Here is a 22,421-nt window from a genome sequence, read left to right as displayed (position 1 = left end):
CACGGCATAGCCCTTGCTAATCTATGGAAACACACTGATTGTGTACTGATGTTCTTGACAGGAACCATGATGAACTCCTTATTCGATCTGATGGCTTCTTTGTGGATTCCTTGGAGTTTCTATGTGAGCGACTGTTTCCTGTGAATATTGTTTCACCTCCGATGCCAAGATGATTTTTCTTCCTTCCTCTTTGGGGGGTTGGATGGGGTGCTGGCTGCCCTGGCTAGACTCTCCAGTTTCTATTTCGCCAATGTTGGCTGTCTTCTATCATTTCCTGTCTTTCTTTCTCTCTCACTCATTCTCTCTTTCTTTCTTTGAGACAGATCTCTCACTGCATCTGCAGCTCACCAGGTTCCAAACTGAATGCCCTTTGTTTCTTTCTCTTAACCAACTGTTCCGGCTCAGACTTCAAGAGCTATGCCAAAGAAGGGTGCTGAAAGCGGCTGTGCTCAATCATCCTAGATCCTAAGAGAAGGTGCATGGTATTTCCCTCTTGGTGTATTGCCGGTTGTTGGTCTATTACAAATGGCTGTCATTATGGTCTTGTCGTTGGTTTATTTAGATGTTCTGCTTTCTCGTGACTCAGTCTTGGCAAGTTGTTGTTGAGGCATCGGTCCATTCCTTGCAGGTTATCACATTTGCTGATGGCAGTTGTTCACCATGACCTCTTACCTTTCTGAAATGGCAGTGGTAATGTTCCCCTTTCACTCTCTGGCCTGTGTCTTGGTGGCTCCTGTCCCTTCCTTTCTCAGCCTAAGTCACGGTTTGTCTGTTGGAAGGGTCAGCTCTGATTTGCGGATCTTTGGTGTGTTTTGTCCTCTCCTCTTCCTTTCTGCTTGGGTCTTTATGTTCACGTGGGGTTGGCTCGTTCTCCCATCTCTAGTCCTGTGGGGCAGTGACAGGCTGTGTCAGAATCTGTACTTTTCTGGTGGGGCGAGGGCTACTGTACGAGCTCACCTTGATACCACATCGGCTGTAAGCGCTAATATGTTGTGTCTCCCTTTTGTTTCAAGGGAACATCTTAACTTGCTTCTTGATTTTTATCCTCAACCCATTGTTTATTTAGAAGTAACTTTAGAAGTACTTCCCACGTGTCATATCACGGTTTCTGAAAGCTTCGGGTGTCACCATCCAGGATAGCTATGGTGCAATCCACCACAAGACCAGAAACTTGTTTATAACATGGTGAGGAACTGAAGAGATTGCTCAATGATTAGGAGGACTGGCTGCTTTTCTAGAAGACCCAGGTTCAGTTCCCAGTACCCGCATGGTAGTTCGTAGTCCTGGGGAACCTAAAGCTTTCTTCTGGCCTCCCTGAGTACCAGGTGTACATGGGTGCATAGACATACTTGCAGGTAAAACATCCATACACATATAAATTAATTTCATTACATTTTTTTTTTCGTGTGATTTTCTTTGTAACTGGATCATGTGGTTCTTGAGCATGGATCTTGCAGACAACATGTCTCAGCAATAGGTTGGACACACCTGCTAGATGCATGTTGACACAAGGAATCATGTGGTCTCTTTCATTATTTCAGCACTGGGGTGACACCCAGATAGAAGTAAGCCATGAGTGTGCAGTCAGCATGTGGTCACTGTTTCAGGAACAAAGGGAAACCCAAGCCCAAATTTCTTAAATATGCTGATGGTGCACTGTTCAGAAAGAACCAAGATGGTGCATCAGCTGAGCAGGCTGTCCTCACAAGCCATCCCCTGTGATCCAGAAAGGCCCATGCGTCTCAGCCAGAGTCACCAGCCTGAGGTCAGTTACTGGAGGATTCTATCTGCCTCTGGACGTAATTACGGTGAGTGATGAGGCTCAGGCTATGGCTCCCTAGACACAACTACAGCTGTCACTGCCACCAACCTGTGCTACATCCTAAGCCAACCTGCCAAGACCACCCCAACAACTACGCTACAACCGAGGCCCACATAGCTGTGGGTTGCCAGCTGATGAGGTGAAGCTGGATCCACAACCACTGCAACCACTGCAGGTGGTGCCAGCTGGGACAGAGGTCCAGTGTCCCAGTGTGCAATGCCTTCTCCTAGCACCACAACTGTTTCAGAGGTCCCATCCACTGGCAGGCCTAGGACAGAGGCCATTGGAATATGCCTAGGAGCATGTTTGACCAGTTGAGTCAATTCCAGGGCAAAATCTTGTGACTCCAATTGTATTACCCACACCAAATGGGATCTATGTGGTCTGAGTTGGGGTAATGCTGGAGAATGCAGTCCCTTCGCCATCTTGGCAGATGCTAAGCTAAGTTCTCTCCGAGTCTCAAAGCTTTAAATGCCCACACAGTCTTGGGTATTGAGGCCCGTCATACAGCTGGCAGAGATACAACCCACAACTCAAGCCTCTGCCGGGTGGCATGCCAGCTTAGCACCCCATAGCAGAGCATTGGCCCGGGAATAGTTGTGCCTGGATGTCGCCAGACTTTGCTGCTTTGTGGGTTCTTCTTTTTCCTGCCCTTTATCCTTCCCCCACCCCAGTTTTACCCCCTATAACTAGATAGGAGAGAGCGAAGGACAGAAGGTAGAGAGAGAGACCTGAATCTAATTTCTTTCCTGTTGTTTCTTCTTTGAGCATGAGTACCAACAAACCAAAACCAACCCCCCTAAACAACCAACAACCGCCGACTGCCCGCCAATTGGGGTTCTAGTATTTACACACCCTCTGAAAAGTTCCCAGAATTCCAAACATCATGAAATCGCAGAAACTATCTGCAGCTGGCAAAACCACGCCTCTGCTGGAGCACGAGGCAAATCAGAGTCAGCTGCTGTGAAGCAGCCCCGTATCCCCACACCTAGGATTAAAATGAAAGCATACTCCTAGAATAGTTCAGTGGTTTTGTTTTTTCTTTTTTTTAAGAAACCAAAATTCAGGAATTCTCACTACACCTGGTCCTTCCCCGTGGCGAGCTAAGCCTTACCCCTTGCTCTGCAGCTGGGGTTAAGGTGGGAGTGATGGAAACAGTCAGACACCTGGCCCAACACAGTTCCAGGTGCCCGTTCTACAGGAGGTGGCCAGCGGTCGGTCTCCCAAAGCTAGCCCAACACGGTTTCCCCACGGCAGATCTGTTACCAGGTTTCAGGTCTAAGGCCTGGGCTTCGTTCTTTCTCCCTCCACCAACCAGGGAGGCTGAGAAGCAAAGAGCACTGATTAAGGTTGTGTGGCCTAGTTTTTCTTTGCTATTGCTTCGATAAAACATTGGCCAAAGCAACTTGGGAGCGGGAAAGCATTTATTTGGCCTATCTATTTCTACACCATGGTCCATTTTCAGTAGAAGGCGGGACAGGAGCTCCAGGCTGGAGCCTGGAGGCAGGAGCCGAAGCAGCAGCCACAGAGCAGAGCCACTTCCTGGCTCACTCTACTTGCTGGGCTAGCTTTCCTACACAGCCCAGGCCCACCTGCTCAGGAACAGCACTGTCCCACTGTCCACGGGAAGCTGGACCATGTTTATCAGTTAAGAAAATGTCCCCACTCCCAGTCTGATGGCTGGCGGGTCTTTTAAGTTCCCTCTCCCCCGGCGTTTCCAGGTTGTATCAAGTTGACAACAAAGTGAGGAGCACAGGGGGCCATCTCTCCGGGCTGCCCTGACATCCTGCCTCTCCCTGTCCATTTTAGCTGGCTGGTTTTTGGGGGGAGTTTTTGTTTGTTTGTTTGTTTTTCTTCTCATTAAAGAGACTTGCCCAAGGTACGTTGCTGGTAAGTGACAAAGCCTGGATCGGGAGCTATCCATCTTTTTGAGGTCTGCATCCTCCTGCCACACATGATTTGGTCCACAAATCATTTTCTTGCTCCTTTTCATGCATTATAATCTTTGACTGAATGCTGAGCACTGCGGATCCTACCTCGGTGCGGACTGTGCTGTGTGGTTCTCTTTGTGCTCTGTTGTGAGATGGAGTTGCATGACCTAGAAACAGTTTGGTTTTTTCCATGCCTCACTTTGACCCTCTGCGTGGCCTCATCCTTCCTCACCACTGAGGTTAAGACCTTCCCAGGTAGTCTCAGCAACCCCGTAAGTTACAGAGTTCTCTGACTCTTCTTCCCAAGGCTGTGTGAGCATTTTCTTTTGTTCCTCTGATTCCTTCCTGTAGGCCCCGCCTGCCTGACAGCTTTCCTACCTGTGTGAACCGCTCAGCAGTCAGATGAATTCTCGGGGATGGCCCTGTGCTTGTCATTTCAGCTCGTATTTCTTCCCATTCTGGCATGCTGTGCTGTGAGCCGCAGCCGCCCCGTTCTTGGCTCTGTCTCCCCAGATTTAGCATGTTTTGACAAGCTCCCCCTGGCTTCTTCCTCCATGCCCCACGGCCCGCAGGGCAATCAACCAGGAGGAGCAACCGCCTGCCCCCTGTCTGCCCTGTGGCTTGTTGGCTGGTGTCTACTGTCTTTACCTTGTCTTGTATGCATCGGGGAGGTCAGGGATGTTTTTTTCCTTAAGGGAATTTTATGTCCTGCTCTTGGGATTAAAACAAGTTAATTTCCAACGTGAGCTGTACTGCCTTCTTGCCCCAGGCATCAGGCTAATTCGTCATCTCAGGCAGACAGTGTCACTACCCCGCCCCATGATTACATGTGCCGACTGATCCCTGATCACCGGCCAGCCAGGGGGGTGGGTGTGGGAGCAACTCAGTGACAGGGATATGAGGACAGCTAACTCCAGACACCCTCTGTCTGCAACCTACCCAAGCGACAGGTCTAGCCTTCAGCCTTCCCCTTTCCCATGCACCCTCCCTACCACCTCCTTCAGCCTTCAGGCCCTGCGCAGACAAGCTGCAGGAATGGTTGCTACCTTCCTTTAGAGCAGACGCAGGGTCTTCGCCCCTCACTGACCGCCGCCTGAGGAGATGGGTAGCTGCACGTTCTCCGTGTATGCTGGGGTCAAATTACGGGAAAGGCTTCCCCCAATGGAGGAATGGTCTTGATCAAACTTTCCCTTTAAAACATAAATAGTACACCCAGAGCATTTTTTAAAAAATGCTGCTCGGAGTTACTTTCTTTGGGGGATATGAATATGTTAGATTGAAATAAAGGGTATTATAGACCATTATCAACTTTTAGACCCACAGCTCATTCTCTTTTTGTTTTAATTGTGGTGTGTGCGTGTATACAGCATTTTTTTAATGTGTTCACGATGGCTCCATGACAGGGAAAATACAGGGAGACACTGTAGCCTTCAGGGATTTCAAAGCCTGCTCCAGTGCCATGGTGTGAGGACCAAATCATGTGTGGCAGGAGGATGTGGACCTCAAAAAGATGGATAGCTCCTGATCCAGGCTTTGTCACTTACCAGCAACATCACCTTGGGCAAGTCTCTTAACCCAAGGCAATGTTGCAGAACCTCTCGGAAGCCTGTGGGAGCAGCTGGAGAGGGAGATTCTCGAGTGGAGCCCACAGTGGTGCCTGACTCATGAGGCTAGCTACTGTTATTACTTCATCCTAGAAGAAAGCAGATCCTCTGCTCACTTAAGAATTCAGAGGATCGATGCACCAGTTCCCTTCAGGTCAAAGGAGAAGGTGGGGACCTGCTTGGTGTTGATCATTCATCCTTTTACTTAATGTCTGCAATAATCTCCCAGACTGATAGTCTATTCATTTTACAGAAGAACAAACTAAGGCTGAAAGAGAATGACCCAGGCTAACCTGTAAAGGATTTTTAAGTAGGTCTTTCTTGCCACAAAACATCAGCCCTTCATTACAAACAATGCTTCGGATATAAGAAGACAGAGAAAAAATAGTTCTTGTCATTTCCTTGTTCTCCACTGAGCTTGCTTCTCTGTAGGCACCAGCCAGCCTTCTCATCGTTCCGGACTGGGACAGGTCTGGTGGTAACTGGGCAGCCATGCTCCAGGTGGGCACAGCACTGCTGCTAATTTAATAGGGCTGGAAAGACCCTGCTCGGCTGGCTGTGTGATCACTGGCCATGTACGTAACCCTCTGTGCCTCATTGCCTACTAAATGAAGACAAGAACAGTAATTCATCTAGAGGTTTTTTTTTTAAAGATGAAGTAACCCAAGCATAAGCGCAGCCCGTTGGGGCAGCACCTGGAACACACTGGATGCTCACTAGATATCTGCTGTCACTGCAGGAAACTGTGGCAGTTTCCTCCAGACCGAAGCATGCTGTGTCAGGGCATGATCCTTAAGACTGGGGGAATTCTAAAGGGAGGAGGGTCTTTAAGACTGGGAAAGCAAGCAACTCATAAGTCTCAGGAAGGCCCTAAAACCAGATACACAAGGTCTCTTCATCCCCAAGGCTATATAATCCCATAACCACAAGGCCTGCTGAGGAGAACCTCAGCTCAACCAAGCTGTCTGGAGGAGGTTCTCAGACTGGAAGAGCTGCCTGCAAGTTGAGTAGAGAGCTTGGGGTTCCAGTTTTGATGAACTGTCACCCATAGTTGGCGTGAGCCTTCAGCAAGGCAGCTGCCTTTGAGTTAATGCTATCCCTATAAACTAAGGGAACAGCTGTCATTGCTGTCAGAGCATAAAAGGTCTCTTATGCATAAAAATGCAAGTACATTTTTGTAATTTTTTTTAATGCTGATATCACAAACCCTATCCCTTGCAAACACATCTTCTAGGCTTCTTGCCTGGCCTGTGTATGCCTTCAACAGTGAAGTTCCCGAGTCTCAGAGAAGAGCAGTGGCCTTTAGTGAGAACTGCAGTGAAGGCAGCCTTCTTTGCAGCTACGTGAGGGTGAGTGGACAGTGGCCTGCACAGTCAGTTTGGGTATGCAAGCAAGGCTAGGTCTAGCTGACCCATCCCTGCCTTCTCTCACGGTCCCTGTAAAAATAACACATGAGTCTCTGGAGTAGTGGTGCACTTGGGAGGCAGAGTCAAGCAGATCTCTGTGAGTTCAAAGCCAGCCTGGTCTATATAATGAGTTCAGAGCAGCCAGGGCTGTGTAGAAAGACACCGTCTCAAAAACAAAATGAAACAAAATAAAAACCTATATTCCTCTCAGAAGATTTCCCCCTTGATTAAGCTTGACACACACTAAGAGTCGGGCTTCTCTGCATCTTTTCCAATATCCTTAGTTTTTGGACTTCCATGTTCAGCTCTGCATACCTAGCACAAATAAAATGCTACAACCAGAATACCCCCCAATGGATAAATGAGCAAATTCAATATCTCAATGGAATTGCTCATGCTCATCACCCCTGGGTATATCTGGTCTGGCCTTCAGCAAGCATCCTGTTGTGTCTGTCCGGACAGAAGCCTCCTTAGTCATCATATCCCCCTCTCAGTAATTTTCCGTTCACAGACGCCCCTCTGCCCAACAGTGTAGATGTCCGTGCTGTGTTCAGAACTGAGCCTGGCTCTGTATCAAGCCTTGGCTCCTCCTCTGTAGGCAGTTCCTGAAAAATCTGCCTTTAGAGCTGCAAATACCGTCCGGCTCTGGTTCTTCTTTGGGAATGGGCACGTGCATATGTGCAAACATATCTGCACACACACACACACACACACACACACACACAGAGAGAGAGAGAGAGAGAGAGAGAGAGAGAGAGAGAGAGAGAGAGAGAGAGATTCTCCCTAGCTACGCCTCAGAGCGGAGCTAAGGAGTTCTTCCTTTTAGAAGCATGGAACTCCCCCCCCCATCCCCAGCCACCAGTAACCCTGACTCGTTTGCACTACAGACTTTACCATATAAACAGCACCTACTGCAGTATGTTGAGGGCCCTTTCAGCTGAGATGTAGGCTTGTCCACCAGCTTTCGGAACTGAGCCAGTAAGCTGCAGGCTTCTTCCATTTCTCTCCAAATGAGAAACACATCCTCTCTGACACCAGCCCCTGGAAAGGGAAGCACAGTGTGAGAAGACAGCTGAAACACCACCCACCCACCCCCCCAAAAAAAACCTCTGCAGTGTCCTAGCAGGCATGGCACATTTCTGCCATCGGAGAGCATCTCTGAATGTCCAGTTATATTCCCCCTCCACCACTAATGTCTTGCTGAGATCAGAACTAAAATCCCTAAGAGAGCCAGGTGTGGTGGCTGGCGTATACCTGAAATCCCAGTGCTCAGGAGGCCAAGGCAGGAGGACTGACTCAAGTTCAAGGGCAGCTTAGGCTACAGTCATCAGCATTCTTATCTAACTGTGCATCCTCTAAGCCACAATAAAAGCCGGGATGGCAAGAGATGCCCATGGGTGTAAGGTGGCACAAGTGTTACGGGCGTAACTGATCTCTATTTGGCTTTAAGGTCCTCTCTGTGGGAGGAAACACATGCTTGGCCCTGGGAACCTGGCCAAGAAGTCACGGCCGAGGAGCTCACAGGCCCAGGGCGAACCCACTACTGTTACACCAATAAGTGCACCTAGTATCAAACTCCCCCGAAATTCACATCGTTATCCCGCAGTGCAGCTCTGAGACCGCATCTGAGAAGCTTCCCTGAGCAGCGCTTGGCAGTTAACAAGGAAGCGCACAACTGGCCAGAGCAAGGAGAATAAGTTTTTATGGGGGGATCCGCCACAGATGGGACATGCCCCTCACACCCTCCCTTAGGCTCAGGGACCACTGAGGGAGAGGAACTGGAAGGAGGGCAAGAGCCACAGGTAAGGGAGGGCCTGAGGAACGCCGTCTTCTGGACTCCGTGAGCTCACAGCAGCGGTGGTTGCTGCCGCAGGACCCGCGCAAGAGCAAGCCAGCCAACCCTGCAGCCCAGGGTCGGAAGGGGGCTCTGACTGAGGAGTTAGTAGCATTTAAGCTTCTGGAGAAGGGAAAGTCAGTCAGTTTCCTTTAAGGGCACAGCCCCTGGTAGGTAAACCACACTCCAATGGATGTCACCACACACATGAGTGCAGGAACAGCAAAAATTAGACTTCATGGGTTATAAATTAAAAAAAAAAAAAAAAAAAAGGAGAGGAGAGGAGGAGGTAGGAGACTGGGATGGAGCTGGGAGGAATTGAGGGATAAGTGACTAAGTGACAGTGAATATATATGAAACCCACAAAGAATTAATAAACTATTATCTACCTTTTAAAACCAAGCAAAAATGTCCCCTAAAGAAGGTCTGTCACTTCCATGAACCACACACACACACACACACACACACACACACACGATGGGGTACACCCAGTGCCTGCAAACATTTGTGGCAGCCAGAATTGCTTCACGTAAGATATACATGATCCCTCGGTGAGATAAGGAATGAAAGCAGAAGCGCCTCAAGAAAGCCGCAGCCCTACTAGTCACAAGCGCGACTGAGCGTCTGTGAAAGCAACAGCCTCCTTCCTTTTGGGTTTAGCTGAGGCACCGGCCTCTTTGAAGACACCCCCACAAGTCCTTCCTGTGCTTGGAGGTAGAAACCATCCTCTGGCCTCCTTTTCTGAACTTCTCCTGTCTTCATGCAGGGTGGGGTTTGGCAATACGACGTTTTTTAGATGACATGATTTAATTAATACAGATGTTTGTGTTTCCATGGGTGGTCTAAGTCTGGGATGGCATGCCACTGTTATCAAGATTCTGGCCTTAGGAGGGCTTCTAGAGGTCAAGGAGGCTGTAGGGGCCAGAGGGAAATGGGTATGGCAAAGAAAAAATTTTTTTTTCAGTTAAAAAATTATGTGCTTGAATGTTTCTGCCCTTGTTTACTGCACCTCCTGCGGGAATAGGACGCCAGATGCCCTGGAACTGGAGTTATAGAAGGTTGTAATTACCACGTGGGTGCTGGGAGTTGAGTCCAGATCCTCTAGAACAACAGTTAGTACTCTTACCCACTGAGCCATCTCCCCAGCCCAACAGAAGAGATCTTAAACATATCAAGGTGAAAATCCTGGCTGTGGCAACTCCTGTAATTTTGGGAGATGAAACCCTCTCGATGCTACTTCACATAACTGTATTGGTTCTTATAAACTATGTGAATCTACAACTCAAAAAGATTTTAAAAATTAAAGGAGCCAAGATCCAGGCTTCCTCTAACCATTCCAGCACACCCCATCCCGAGACTCACACTGGAGTCAAGATGGCTTCTGGAGTGATAAGCTGCACCTCTCCATTAGAGTCCAGAGGCACGGCAAATGTCCCCCACGGAGTCACTGCACCCTTCCCAGCAGCACCACACAACAGCCTCGCTACCTACACTTGGCCAGAGCCTCCTCTCAGGGCTCTGCCTGGCTCCAGTGGAAACCAGGGTTCCCAGTGGCCCTAAGTCAGGCTGGAGTTCTGTCTCAGGAAGAAGGGAGTAGACCCGGGTGGCAACCGACAGTTCCCGCCACAGCTACTGAGACCGATTCTGGGCCAGAAGCACACACCAGTGTGCACTCTGACAAGGGGAGGGAGTGTTCCCGTCCCCGCCCCACTCTGCTGCGACAGCTCCCCTGAAGATCTACCGTCCAATCGTGGCTTTCAAGGCACACTTCCTGTGCACAGCCTGACTGCTCCGCTCTCCTCGCCAGAGGGCAGGATGGAGGCTTATTGTCCCACTTCAGTCAGAAACCTTAGTAACATTTCCTTAAAGGACAAAAGGGAAAGAAGGACATGCTGCGGTGGCTAAAGAGCTTGCTGTGCAAGCATGAAGACCAGGGTTCGAATCCCTCCTGTGCATATAAAGCTGGGTGTGGTAGTGCATGTCTGTAGTCAAGGCACCGCTAAGACAAGATAAAGGACAGAGGCGGGGGGTCCCCAGAAGCTAGGAGAACAGAGAGCCCGGTAGCGAACAAGCAAGAGACCTTGGAAGAACAGTTGGAGGGCAAGGCCGGACCTCACACGTATGGCTTCCTTACACAATCCTTACACAAGTGAAAGCGTACACACACATGCACATTTGCACACACCAAAGGGGGGGGTTATAAAGAGTAAAAGGAAGGATGATTGCTGGAGACCTTACGAACGGTGGTGACAGATGGCGTCCCCGTTGTTATTCTGGCCCCCACCGAGGCAAGAGCCTGCACCTCTCAGCCGTGGCCTGCTAGGCAGGCTGAGCCCTCAAAAAGAATCCCCAAACCACCTTCTATTCTGAAAAATGTACAGAGTTGGCTCAGGGCCCACTGGTGATTTAGCACGAAAGGCGACAGAGGGGTCAAACTCTTGGGTGATAAATGCCTTCGTAGGGTGCCTGCTGCAGGCCTTTTTGATCAGGAACTATGGTTAGGGCTTTGCTAAACATCAGGAAGCTGAAGCTGACGGAGAGAGACGCCCACTGGAAAGGCAAGGGGACACAGAGGGTCAGGCTCAAGAAACCTCCGTGGGTTCTGTGGATTGGCAATCCACATGTCTGAATCAGAAGAGACGAGTCCACAGGAAGCCCTGTGTCCTGACCTCCGAGGACTGACCCAGCTGCACACAGAGCAGTGTATCAGGTTCACAGAGATACCCCAGAGGGCCCAAGGAGCCTTCAACCCAAAGAGCCCCGGCTGCACTGACCTCTGACCTCAGAGTCCCACTTTGGAATTCAGGTTAAAATTCGCCTGGGAGCAGTATTATATTAAGCTGCGGTTTCATATCACTTTGTATTTGGGACTTTCTAAGTAGCTTTCCACTTTATCTCACTACAACCCTGCAGGAAAACTCTATTCACTATTTACAGCTGAGTAAACGGAGGCAGAGGGGAGGGGCCCAAGATCAAGCCAATGAATGACACAGCATAGATTACACCAACTCAGCTGGCTTGTTGGCTTTCCCTAGAAATGGACCCAGGAGCCCTTCCCCCGAGTGCCCACTGACCATTCCTGTCTATGTTATAGTTGACAGAAACTCAAATGCCATAACCAGGGGTGGAGGCCGGCCACCATGCAGTCTATGAGCACTTATGTGACTTACCCTCCCAGACCAAAGGACTGGCCCTAAGCTATCAGAAGAGACCCGTGAAACGCAGCCAAGAAGGGCAAAGAAGGAGCAACGAGACAGTGGGGTCCTGGCTTCCCCACAGACAGAGTGAGAAGGCGTGAATGGCTCTCACCCCAATGACATCAGCGACAAGCTCTGACAGAGGTGAGTGGTCCGCACAGCTTCAAAGCCGTTCCTAGCTCAAGGAGAGACATGCAGCATGTGCTGAGCTCTACGCTGGAACTCTAGGAGAAACCGGTCCTGTTGCCAAAAGCAAGCCTCAAGTCCACGGGACTCCTGACCTCTGTGAAACCAAGGTGGCCCACCTGCCTGGCCTCAGCAGGGAGGTGCCAGGTATTGGGACCCAGTCTTTAAAAGTTTGCAGTGAGACAAGGCTTACTTAATCCTCCTGATAATGACACCCTAGTATAGTGTACCAAAAGTCACGTCAAAGGAAACGCCTCCAAGGAGTAGGTGGCCTCCTGACATCCGGGGGACAGGGGGCAGGAAATGCCTCAGGAGTGGCAGCGACCTGGTGACCCCCCCCATCTGTCACTACACTGATTTGGTGTCTGTGCTATAGACATCTGCTCACTGGTGATTGATTACACTGCAAACAGCTTTGCAGAACAGGAAAAGAAAGCAGGAACAAAAACCAGCTGATGAAAAACCTACAGGCGGTGAGGAGGACTGTCCTTTGGCCAGGGACTCTCTTTCTGTGGGGCTTAGCGGGACATCCGAGAGCTGCAGCCAAGGGAGAGAGAATCCCACTAGAAGCACAGGGAGACAGAGGACGAGGCACAGGTAACCTCAGTGGGCTCTGTGATTTGGAAAATCTTCAGGCTGAGCCGGGGGGCAGATGGATGACTGAATGAATGAAGAAGCCTGTGTGTCCTGGCCTCCAAGGACTCAGCCAGCCAAGACCAGTTCTCAGACAGAAGCAAGAAGAGCAACCACATAGGTGTGACCAGGAGGAGCCCAGCCAAACTAGTCCACGTTCGCACTGACCTCTGACCTCTGGGTTGCAATCCGGAGGCCTGTGCTAAACACTGGCCTCATTCAGGGGCGGTATCCATGACGACGCTATGATCGTGAGCACCTGGTGCTGACTTCTCCAACTGGCCAGTTTGGCAAGTGAAACCAGATCCAGAACAGTCAAGGTCTGGTGTGGCAGTGGGGTGCTGCTGCCCAGTGGCCTCTCGCCAGATCCGCCACAGCTCACCTGCGGGACAAGTCTAGTTGCCACAGTCAAGCTGATATGCGCCTTCAGCAAAGATGTCGCAACCTACCTGTGCCATGTGGGTGCTGAGGATAAGTGATACGCCAGATGTGGCGGCGAAAGCCTTTAATCCCAGCACTTAGGAGGCAGAGGCAGGTGGATCTCTGTGAGTTTGAGGCCAGCCTGGTCTACAAAGTGAGTTCTGGGACAGCCAGAGATACTCAGAGAAACCCTGTCTCAAAAAAATCAAAAAGATAGATAAATAGATAGATAGACAGACAGACAGACAGATAGATAGATAGATATAGATAATGATAGAATACAGTGATGAGCCTCCCTGAGGCCAGAAGTCAAGGTTTCCCACTGTTGTCCCTTCAATACTCCGCCTTTATGACCCTGCTCGGCACAGTCCTGCCAGCCCCCTGGGGCCTGTGCTCCCAGGACCCCCTTGCCCACGTTTGGTTAGCTCACCCTTCTTCCTCACCCCACCACCAAGAATTGACAAGCTACGCAGAAAACTGAGCTTCCTGCATCGTCCCCCCTCCCCCTGCCCATGAAATCCACTGGCCACAGCCCCTGCTATGGTTACCCTTGACTGTCAACTCAACAGGATCTAGAGTCACCTAGCAGACAAATGTCTGGGCATGCATGCAAGGGAGTTCCGGGTTAGGGGGAAGACTCCCCCCAGCAAACTTGGGCAGCACCATGCCATGGGTTGGGGTCTCAGATTGAAAGTGCCAGTGTCCATCCATCCATCTCTGCTTCCTGACTGTGGGCGCAATGTGACCCTCTGCCTCACGCTCAGGCCGCCATGCCTTACCCTACCGCGATGGACTGCACCCTCAAACAATGAGCCTAAATCAACCCTCTCTTCTTTAAATTGCATTTGGCAGCTATTTGGTCACAGCAGAAAGAAAAGTAACTAACACTTCTCTGCCTGTTTGTTGCCAGGACAGACTCAACTGCTCTGGAGGCAGGAGAATAAAAAAACAGTGGAGGAAGAAATTCCAGAAATGACCAGATGGAAGGGCGACCGTGGAAAGCCTGGCTGGCCTTGGTCTATCTAGGCTTCTTTCAGGTAGGGGCACGCTTGGAAAAGCCGGGGCTGTGCCAACTTTGGAGAGTCAGGGCCATGGTAACGGCTCATGAAAGATCACTGCAGACCTGGGCCCACCCCTCCTCTCTCCTCGTGACTTCTTGGAGGAATGGCTCACCTCCTGGGACCTCTGCATCTCCCTCTAATAAACCATCTCCTTCTCTGTAAGTCCCCGGGCGTGTCTTTGTGCAGTGGGTTGTGAGGTCTGAGCACCTGGAAACCCTGTTTCCGTTCTCTAGACTCAGATCTGCACCTGTTACACTGCTGACATGAACAGGGCCATGTTCCGGCTGTCATTCCAGCCTCAGTTCCAAGGAGCACAGAGGAGCACGAGCCGGCGCTGCTGCCGTCATTGTCCACACCGTCTCGAGGCCAGTCTAATTTAAGGCAATCCCTCACAAACAAGAAGCTTATATTTAGAGGACAGCTGCTCTTGGGGCAGCTCACCTCTCCAGCCTGGCCTCCCTCGGTCGTTAGCAGTCCCAGCTGCTGCCCTGGCTGCAGAGGCCGCCCGAGGCAGAGGGCTTGTGGTGTCTAGAGTATGAAAACAGGGTATCTGCTTTCCATGTGCCTCGTATCACTCGGCACAGGCCCCGAGGTCGGTGCTACATCAAATCCTTCCTTTCTTTTATTTGGCCAGCTTCAAGGACACCACCTGCTACTTTCTCTCTCCTGGATTTACTTTGGGGGTCATGCAGGAGGAAGCAGCTTTAGAACTCCTAGAATTCGGCCCGCCAGGTAGCACACCACGAGGCGGGCAAGAGGCAGAGCTCCAAGGACTACACTCTGCTTGCTGCCCTGGCCGTCACCACTCCCCTCAGAATCTAAGGACTGTATGAAAGCTCTACGGGGGTTTCCAGCCCTCACCGGGCAGTGTTGTTGGCACTCACAGTAACAGTGACTGATCTTTTTCAAGCATTGCTGCTGGAGTAATTAATGATTCACCTGAGAAAGGACTTAGAGAGGCAGATTGTTAGTAAAGTTAGGTTAAGATGTTTTTGCTAGCAGCTTTGATGTAGAAAATCTTAGGGAACAATCTGAGGTTCAGAAAAGCATGCTCTTAATAGTTGGGTGAGGGATTTTTGGAGGTCAGGGAATAAGAATAGTGGTAGCCCAGCTACTACTAGCTGACGTAGCTTTCTTGCTGGAGCCCAGCTGGTGATCAAGGTGATAATTAATTTCTTGTACCTATTTTTGCCCTCGGCTTCCGGATATGGTTGAATAAAAAATTGTTAATGAGTAGATCTACACCCTGAGGATTTAAAGTAGAAATCACTAGTTGTTTTTATATAAAAGTTTAGATTTGTGATTCTCTCAAGATTTTTTTTGGTAAGATAAATAATAAAATAATTGATCCTTTCTTTTTAAGAGAAACTGGCTGAGAAAACTACCTTGCTTGCTTACATTTTGTTTAACAAGTTGCTTAGTTACAAATATATGTGGATTCTTGGAAACAATTTGTTTTTTATCCACAATATGTGAAACATTTGATCATGTGAGGGTATTGGGAAACACGCTTTTTTAATAAACACTCATTGTAATCATTCACTTAAAGAAAAAATAGAATGTAACCACATTGTGATTTTTGTATTGCTTGAAATATTTTTCTGGGATATATAAGCTCTGGGAGAAAAAAAGTTGGAGCTTTGCTTTACCAAATTTGTGTTTGTGTATGTATATCTGTGTATATATATGTATGTATACACATATATCATACATATATGTGTAAGTTAAATGGTTGGAGCTTATTGGAGCTTGCTTCATCCACCAAGTGTGTGTGAGTGTGCATCTGCTTGACATTGCTGCCAATCTGACGTCCGGTCCTTGGATCACTGAACACGCTGTCAGAGCTGCTTTTCAACAGATTTGCCTGCAGCTGAATGCACAGCTACCAGTACTGCAGGGAACTCCCGGGCGGCATGGACACGGGGACCAGTCAAGCGAATGGCTGTGTCCTGGAGAACCCAGATGGCAAGTGTGATGGTCGCTAAGCAGGTCACTTTGTCTCAGTCCAGGCCTTACGCTGTGGGGAGGCAGGGTTGTCCTGAGGGTGTGGAATGTTGCCGGTCAGGTCAGAAGGGGGAACACGGGCAGAGGGTGGGTGGACACAGTCTAAGGGGCACTTGGTGCAGCCCCGGAAGATGGTGATAGACAAAATTGCTGCTGTAACTCTCCAACCCCAGTCCACTCCCCAGGTGCCCTTTCCCTGTTCCCCAGGACTCCCGACTGACCCAGCTGGCCCATCCGACCCAGCTGAGTGGCAAGCTTTCTGTGGCCCGAACCCTAAATTTCTTTTTGGCCATGAAGAGCTAAAAAAGACCTCTTTATAACCATGAAAAGGCTGTATGCGCCAGGGAAAAGCTACAAATAGTTTTATTTTCAGATAGTAATACATTTTTGAAATTATAAGCTGTGATAAAAATTATAAACTGTGTTAAAACTTCCAAGAGAAGGGAGAATAATGGGGAGGGAGGTTCAAGTGGGGTGGGATGGGAGGGGAGGGCAGAGGAGTGGTGTTGGGGAAGGATAATTAGCACTAAGGATATTAGGAAAAGCCATATTGGGAACTTACTGTTTTAATAAGCTTCAAACACACACACACACACACATACTCACACATAAATTCCATTATGAAGAATTTATTTGGAGTTACCTTACAAGAGAGATTTTGCTCCTCCCAAAAGCCATAGGTCACCAGATAAAAAGCCCCATGCCAGGTGTAGGCTATCTCCTCTGTAGTTGTTGCCCAGAGACCCCCAAAATAATTCAGGATCTTGCTGTTGCTCCTGGCTGTCCATCAGAACCTGATGATAAAGCCCTGTTGCTGAAGACAGCACGCACATTGACGACAGGAGAAAGCAGGCTGCTACTGATGAGGAAGCTTCCTCCTCACCGGCTAGTTCTGCCAGTAGCACTACGAAGGCTGCTGGGGGTGAGGGTCATCAACAGTCTTACCCAGCTGTGAACCCTCTGAACTACGGTCACAATGGATGTGGCCTGTGAGTGCAGAAGCATGAAAGTTTGGGGGATGAGCAATCACATTCTGATTGGATTGAAGCCTGCCCCGCAGGATGAAACGAGAGCCCAGAACCGCAACGGAGAAGCCGTGATCAAGGAGCTCACAGGCCCTGCTGCTGTTTGGCCAGATGGCCACAGCATGGAATCCTTCTCAACTCAAACCTCTCTGCCCGGAGATTAGCACAGCTCTCAAGACTTCCTCAGAGACGTTCCTTTGTGTGGTGGGTGGCAGTTAACGCAGAAACCCACAACTGGTCCAAGGACGAGGATGGCGTGCCAATGAAGGGTGCTGCTGCAGCAGGGATACTGTGGTTGCCTACACGAGAAACGCCCAAGTTCTCAAGCCAATAGCCCAGCGTGGAGTGGGGGCCGGAGCTTGTGAGTCCCCACCCTCGCTGAAGAGCTACGGACGGGTGATGCCTCCAGGGGAGGGACTGGCCGTTTCCAGCTGAAGGGCATGGCTGCTGGTCGCTTGACGGTCCTGTGGACGCCTCCACACAGGCAGAACTAATTGGACCAGGGAAGGATTGGGGGGGGGGGGTGTCTATGATTGTTTGTTTGTTTTTTAAAGAGATACAAAGTGGGACTGTTGGTGATATGGAAGTTGGATCTGGGGCGATAAGCTAGGGTGAAAATGATCAAAATGCACTGTATGAAAATCTCAAAGAATCAATAAAATATTTTATAAAAAAAAGGGGGGGGACCAGGTTACAACCAGTTAGGGTAGAGAGTGATAAAAATCGCTAGTTTTATTTTAATGAAAACCTGCTTAGCGGGTGAGACACAATGTTGAGCAGTGATTAAGTACCTGCTGGCTGGATCTGAACCCATGGCCCTGATGACTGAGGTGCTGTATGGAGCTTCACTCTGTCTCACTCTATGGAAATTGCCCGTGTACAGAGCAGACCCATGCTTTCCTGAGCCAGGGAGTGTGTGTGCTGCATGAGCCATTCTGGTCTCTCAGAAGCAATTGCAGCTACACAGGCTGGGCAATTTGAGCTCCAAGGGAAGGGGCAAGGTGTGACGGCTGGTCCTCCTGTTCCTGCTCTAAGGAGAACCCTGCCCGCTGCAAAGGCAATGCCACCTAAGTACCCCCTGTTCACGCAGCAAACCTGGAGGTGCCTATTCCTGCTCTCGGGGGGAACACGCCTCACTAAGACGCTCTCGCCCAGGCTGTGGGATGGTTCCAGTGAGCTGATGGAGGAGACCCGAGTGGAGAGAGAACAAAGACACGAAGAACAAGTGTATTCCCTCCCTGACGCCGGGAATGGATGCCGTCAAGCGGCCTCACTAGAGCCGGAGCCATCCTGTTGGACCTTCAACCTCGAAAGTCTGAGCGAGGACCCTCCTGGCTTTGCTGCTGCTGTTACTGTTGTCTGCTGGTGGTTTTCTAAGTACCCAGCCTTGGGAGTGTCACTCTAGCAACAGAAAACTGGCAAAGATGTCTAATTGTGATCTCCTCAAGGACGGAACTATGTTTATCCTTTTTTAAAATAACTAATAACCCTTTGCACTTGGTTAATACCTCCAGATAGACTGTTCTAAGGCAGACTTTTTGAGAGCCCTTTCCACCACTGTCTACCCCAGAGCCCAGCAAAGCGCTTGACTTTTAAATAACACATTTGGAGGGCTCTCTCAGCTTTGAAAGCAAAGGAAGTTTATTCAAATGTAGTCGGAACTATTTGCTCTCTTTTCTCTAGCAACTCAGTTTAACTGTTCAGACTTTTGATGAATTGCTCTACATCCCCTGTGTTGTTAGGTGATGCCTGCGGGACACCGGGACCCACTCGGTGAGTCCAGAGGCTGACTGCACTGGCTGAGCAGGGACCAGAACTGACCTTACCTCTGTCTGGTATGAACAGGCCGCACAGCAGCTGGAACTAGAACTAAGCACGGAGCCCAGGACAGGAGACCAAGGTGGAGACATGACTATAGAAGCTAGTTCTTAGCCAGAGGGGCTCGCTCTTAGCGGAGATGGAAAGCCTGAGTGGCCATCAGATCTTCAAAGGTGTGAACTAAGGGTAGAGGAGGATGTAGGGGTGGGCAGTTCTTACCTCACGGTGGCTCTTGGAGTAATGGGGGAGGGGCAATTTGGGTCATAGAGCAGAAGCAAAAATGGATTCTTTGAGAGTTGGGGTGCCTTGGTTTAGAGCCTTGCCACCTACTTTTTTTAATTTCCTCATCTTCAACCAAGTGAGACTTTAAATCCCACAGAAGACGCCTAAGAAATCGGCGGTCCAATTCAAGGGATGATAAGAAATTCAAGGCACCGAACAGGCAGGAGGTGCCTTGGCGACGGCTTTGAAAGGCCTGCTCCAGCCACCTCCACCGAGCTAAGCTCAGTTCTAGACAGAGGATGGAGAATTCTGAGAGCCCCTCCTGCTGCCAACAGAAACAGCTACCCACGGGCAGCAGCAGCGCTTCTAAATTAAACCGGAGACTGGAAACAGAGGCGGGATGCCAGCCTGAGTGACGGCCCACCAGACTCAGAGTCTAACTAAAGACCACGTGTCTGCCAAGAAGAGGGCTGCTTCTCTTTTTCCTCTTTAAACATAGCAACCTGATGTATGCTCAAGTAAATAAAATGTAATTTTAAAATGCATAACCTTAGCTCATTTCCCCCTACTCCTGCCAACACCAAAAGAGAAATATTCAAAGATGGTCAACCAATTTTTTGCAGTTTTTTTTTCAAGTTCATTGCATTTTTGTTTATTTATGGTATGTGCATGTGAGCATACACATGTGTCTGAAGGTCAGAGGACAGCTCTCAGTAATTGGTTCTTGCCTTCCACCATGTCTGAGGAAGACTTGGAGCAAGCACCTCCACCTGCTGAGCCCTCTTGCTGGCTCCAGAGCAGCTTTTATCTTTAGTACCATTTTACCCAAAGTACCTGACACAGACAAAATATACCCCACAATGCACAACTGCTTTCTGCTATAGCCCTGGGCTGTGGTTCGTTGCTTTTACTTCATCAATGAGCTGGGGCATTAACTAAGATCTGGCTGAGAGCGTCAACGCTCAGTGGGAAGAGCTGTTCAGGGCTGAGTACTGAGAGCTGCCTAGAGATGAAAGATGGCCCTTGCTGCCCCGTCCTGCTTCCTGGAAGGAGAGACTCGAAGCTTCTGGGACCTTGGCTGGTGTGTGTAAAAGCAGACGACAGCTTAAAACAAAGACAACCCACCCACGCTGAGAATGATTGCTCTCACCAGTGTGACGCTCTGGCTTGAAGGAGGGCCTCACAGCTCTGGGCGTGGCTTGCAGCCCACGCGATCATGCCACCCCTAGGCTTCCCGGATTTAGCAACCTAAAGAGCCTGGCATTGTCAGGCCATTGATGACCAGCGGTCCCACGCCTGAGCTAGCTGTATCCATGTCAAACTTACTCCATTTTAATGACGGATAGTGACAGATGCCCAGGGACAACCTTTCCTCTGATCTAACTTTATGGATCCATATTCATAACTTCAGTTTATTTTTTTATGATAAAACAAGAACAGGAGAGAAAATAGAAACAGAGCCTGCTCCGGCTTCTAATATCCCAAGTCTTCCTGAGGAGACCCCAAACCTCTACCTTGGGTTCAACAGCTTTGAGAACCTGAGGGACAGCCCAGAGGATCAGGCACACAGCAGTGGAAGCTCCTTCTAAACATGCTCAGGTCCCGCCCACATACCTGACAGTGGAGGGGAAGGGGGGATGGAGAGGAGGGGAAGGTGGGGGGAAGGCCACGTCTGAAGTGAGCACCAGCACCTCTGATTTTACAAATGCTTCAACAGCTGTCTAACCTCTCACGGAACTCACTCTTACAAAGGAGTGGGTGAGCTCACTCACAGAATTATACTCCGCTGGGTAAAATTCGACGTCCAGGAGAAGGGGGACCAGGGCTCCTGATTTCCATCAGTAGGGATTCCCGCCACCTGTGGAGAAGGGATTTGTCTCCCATCAGGACCAGTCACTCCTAGCACATTCACTTCTCGGCTCTGAATTCCAATTCTCAGCCCTCACTACGCATGCAAATAAGCTTATCAGTGTAGCGACTCTTTAAATCGAGGCGGCCATGTTCTTCTGGATTATTTCAGGGTCTAGAGCCGGTGTCTACAGGAAATACCCATTTAGAATTCTAAGAAAGAAAAACAAGGCAATCGCCATTAATTGAAAGCTTGTTTGCGCTGAATATTTTACGTGTATCATGTGCTTTAAGACCTCCAACCCTCATAAAGCAGATGCAATTTTTCCCCTTCTAAAAACGAAAAGGCATAAAGCTTTGGTAACACGTTAACATTTCATAGTTTGTGGCAAAACCAAGATTTGAATCCAGATCTGATACCAATAGACACTGTCTGTTTTCCAATAGACACTGTCTCCTGGGACCAAATACAGAATCACACAGAGATAAAAGCGTGGGACGGCTTGCTTATTGCTCCTGCAATATTCTCTTCCCTCCCTAGCTTTCTGCTAGAGTAATACGTCCTCCCCCCTCATTGGTGCCACATGGTCACGTGATTGACTCCGGCCAGTGAGATGTTAGCAGATAGACCGTGAGAGGCTTCGGTGTGCTGAATGGTTGCCCTTGGTGTCTATGCAATTTGCCACAACAAAAACCCACCTTGAGGGGCACTAGTTAAGTGAGGACAAGTCTGTTCTATTTCTTCAGGCCACAGCTGACCTGAAGTGAGCCTGGGCAACTTACAGAGATCTTCTCTTCGTAGCTCAGCGTAAGGGCCCTAGCCTGGTGTGTGTGAGGCTCTACAGTCAATCCCCGCAACCACGAAGTGACCCTGCCACTACTGCTGCTGATAGTACTATCACTAACACCAATAAAAATAATGGCTGGGATTTCCCAGATTCGGTGAGGTAGATAAACCGAGACTCTCAAGGAACCCTGAGATCCCAGAGCATCATGGGAGAGCAGGTGTGCCTCTTCCCTGGAAGTTCCTGGGAGTCCCGGGGAAAGAGCACTGGGCAGTACTGGAGCACAGAGGGAAGGATCGTACACATTTTCTCTTGAGGACGGTGGGGCCGAGCACCACTACCACGTCTGGGCTGCATCTGCACCACTCCTCAGAACGATTCCTGACTCAGTAGGTAACTCCAAACTCAGTCCCCTTCTTCTTCTCTGTCAGTATGGGTCATAGACTCTCAGAGAACAACGTAAGAAAAACAGAAAATTCACGGAACTGTTAAGCAAATGTGTGGATTACGGTCTGTCCCTGGGGTAATACAACTCAGCAAGCGGAGGTTCCCCGGCTCTCGGTTTTAGAGGTTTCTGCTCGGTGCCCTGGCTGTGGACCTGGGGAGAGGCTGACAGCACAGTGAA

The 22,421-nt window shown here is 49.6% G+C and overlaps 1 protein-coding gene across 1 annotated transcript in view; it reads right to left on the bottom strand.

Annotated features, from left to right (window-relative positions):
- The window catches only part of Vwa3b (von Willebrand factor A domain containing 3B), a 152,799-nt gene that overhangs the window by 94,890 nt on the left and 35,488 nt on the right, over nucleotides 1-22,421 (bottom strand). The window contains exon 8 of the mRNA XM_060369869.1: nucleotides 7,676-7,804. Coding sequence (XP_060225852.1) covers nucleotides 7,676-7,804 — 129 coding nt within the window. The remainder of the gene's footprint in view (nucleotides 1-7,675; nucleotides 7,805-22,421) is intronic.

The sequence above is a fragment of the Meriones unguiculatus genome, chromosome 16 (assembly GCF_030254825.1).
Source record: "Meriones unguiculatus strain TT.TT164.6M chromosome 16, Bangor_MerUng_6.1, whole genome shotgun sequence".
NCBI lineage: Eukaryota > Metazoa > Chordata > Mammalia > Rodentia > Muridae > Meriones > Meriones unguiculatus.
This window is presented reverse-complemented; position numbering and strand designations above follow the sequence as displayed.